This window comes from Marmota marmota, unplaced genomic scaffold, assembly GCF_001458135.2.
Source record: "Marmota marmota marmota unplaced genomic scaffold, marMar, whole genome shotgun sequence".
In the NCBI taxonomy this organism is placed as follows: domain Eukaryota; kingdom Metazoa; phylum Chordata; class Mammalia; order Rodentia; family Sciuridae; genus Marmota; species Marmota marmota.
In genome coordinates, this window is record NW_026006730.1 from 1 (window position 1) to 2715 (window position 2715).

At 35.5% G+C, this 2715-nt stretch overlaps 1 protein-coding gene across 1 annotated transcript; it reads right to left on the bottom strand.

Annotated features, from left to right (window-relative positions):
- Positions 1-19: 19 nt before the first annotated feature.
- On the bottom strand, positions 20-1413 carry LOC107134500 (vascular endothelial growth factor receptor kdr-like). Its single transcript, XM_015476594.2, has 3 exons — positions 1056-1413; positions 415-561; positions 20-216 (listed from the first exon to the last, which is right to left on the bottom strand). Exons 1-3 carry the CDS (start codon positions 1396-1398, stop codon positions 53-55), a joined length of 654 nt encoding a protein of 217 aa, XP_015332080.1. The 5' UTR covers positions 1399-1413; the 3' UTR covers positions 20-52.
- Between the last annotated feature and the right edge of the window lie 1302 nt (positions 1414-2715).

The window sequence follows — 2715 nt, forward strand, 5'->3', positions numbered from 1 at the left end:
AAAAAAAAAAAAAAAAAAAAAAGAAAATTAAATAAATTGCAACCAAACTCTACTACTGATTATCAATGTACACAGGAATTTTTAACTTACCCTCCACGGTGATAAGAGCTGTTGTGTGGACTTCTCCCAACTCATTGGTTGCTTTGCACAGATACAGGCCCTCATCTTCTTTTTTGGCTCTTTCAATAATTAGTGTGTTATTCTCAAAGAAGATCCCTGCATTAACAATGTCCCTTCATTATTATGTGAGTTATTTGTGCTTAAACCCATCTACAGAATATGTGAAGGCCACATCTCATTAGGTCAACAAGGGTCTCATTTCCAACTCATGACAGCCCAATGGAACTGCACCAACTAAGGCCCTCTTGATGGGTCTACAGGCTTTGAAACCAAAAAACAAGATTTCAGACTCACCTGAAGCAGGGAGAACAGGAATTCCATTTTTCAACCAGTGGATTTGAGGGCATGGTATTCCACCCACTTTGCAATCCAGCAAAATCTTGCCACTGTGGTTGACCTCAATATTGGTGAGATTCTCAATAATGAATGGGGCAACCCTTTCTGTATAAATCAAGGTAAAGGAAGCCAAGATACTGAGGCAGGGTACCATAAATATTATATTGGATATTTATCCCATCCCACATATTTAACTAGACATCTAGATGGTGAAGTATTGTCATACTCAGAAAAAGGAAGTAGAGATAGAAAGAAAATTTGGGTAAGTGTGGGGTGATCTGCATTTGTGTCCTTCAAATTATTCCTTATCCTCATACTTAAGAGGGCCATCTTGAGCCACTTGAGGGAAGAGAAGTAGCTTTCTAAGAGTGTTGGCATCAGGACTAAAAAATTCCATCACTAGATTTTTCCATAACTACTTTACCACAGACTCTAAAATTCATGAAATCATTTTCCTTAGAATGCCTCCAAAAGAACTCAGGAAGGAAAAGGCTGATTGAATCAGTCTCTAAGGAATATAAAATCCTAAGCCTTATACTGCTTCAGAATCCACCCAACAACTGGCTCAATTTCTAAGAGAAAAGTTCCTCCAATTCTACCTCTAATAAAGAGCTGAGTGTTGCGCTGCATCATGTTGGTGATGTTCTTCTGTGCCCAAGCCTTGCACTTGTACTGCCCTTTATCCTGCTGAGTCACATTCTTGATCACCAGTGTCAATGAGATGGAGTAGTTGCTTCTGAAGCTTTCAGTGTCTATAACAGGAATCTTCTCGCCTAAGGGGCTGAACCAAGCAAGTTGATTGTAGATATATTTAGCTGCCTTGCATTGGAGCCGAGCATCATAGCCTTCAATCATTGAGACTAGAGGTTCTGCCTCCATGAAATCAGCCACATCTGTATAGGTGAATATAAGCAGGCAAGTGAAGCTGATGAATAGCACCATTCTCTCTTTCTTGCCAAATTGCAGAGTTAAATATACTCCCTTGATAAATGCCTAGTAGCAAAGAGCCAACCAATTTGTTTTCAGCATCACTTTCTGAGTTTCAGTTTTTAAACCCATGCTTAAAAACAGGAAAATTGTGCATATACATATAAAATGGTTAAACATATCTACTCAAACACCTATCATTCTTCAAGTTGAAAATGTGCAAAATATTTTCTTCTAGCTTTTTCAAGTATACTGTATATCAAAATTATCTAAAATCAGAAATTCTTATATTAATCTAACTGTAACTTAGTACCCAATTGATTAACCTAACCCCATTTTTCCATTCTCTTCAGTAAGCACCATCCTGCTTTCAATTTATGAGATCTACTTATTTAGGTTCCACATCTGAGTGAAATTTTGAGGTAATTGTCTTTGTGTGCCTGGCTTATTTTGGATAACATATCAATCTCCATTTTCATCCATGTTTTCAAAAATGACAGGATTTTATTCTATAGTTAAACCATAGTCCATTGAATAGACTGCCACATATTATTCATTCATTCATCAGTCAGTGGATAATTAAGTTGACTCAATATTTCAGCAAGTATGAATACTGTTGCAATAAATATGGGAGTGCAGATAACTTTGAAATGCTGATTTCATTTCTTTTGTAGACCAATCAACAGATGGATCTGTCTATCATGTATCTATCTATCTATCTATCTATCTTTCATCTATCTACACAGGAGTGGGATTTCTGGATCACATGCCAGTTCTAATTTTATGAGGAACTTCCACACTATTTCACATAGTGGGTGTACTAATTTATATTCCCTACAACAGTGTGCAAATTTACCTTTTTGTGTATATGATTACCAAAACTTGCAATCTTTTGTGTTTTTAATAACATCTATTCTTACTGGAGTAAGGTGATATTTCATTATGATTTTGATTTGCATTTCTCTAATTTGTAATGCTGGACTATTTTCATGTACCTCTTCTATATTTTCAAGTATGCTTTTTAGAAATGTCTAGGTCTAATACCTATTATTATATCAGACCACTTTTTTGCTATTGAGCTTTTTAAGTTCCTTATATATTATGAATATTAACTCATGGTCAGATGTATAGTTTTCAAATAGTGCCTTCCATTCTGTCCTTCATTCTGATGATTATTTCCTTTGATGTGAAGAGGGTTTTAGTTTCCTATGTTCTTATTTTCTAGCTTTGATTTTGTTCCTGAGCTTTTCAGGTCTTGTTTAAAATATTCAATTAAAATAAACAAGATGATAAACCCTTAGGCAAAGTAACCAAATGAGAAAGAGGACACAC

Excerpts from the sequence above, each read along its gene's own strand:
- LOC107134500 (XM_015476594.2), bottom strand. The coding sequence starts at position 1,398 with ATGGTGCTATTCATCAGCTTCACTTGCCTGCTTATATTCACCTATACA. Across the intron at positions 562-1,055 it reads CACTCAGCTCTTTATTAGAG|AAAGGGTTGCCCCATTCATT; the intron begins GTAGAATTGGAG and ends TGATTTATACAG. Across the intron at positions 217-414 it reads TCCTGTTCTCCCTGCTTCAG|GGATCTTCTTTGAGAATAAC; the intron begins GTGAGTCTGAAA and ends TTGTTAATGCAG.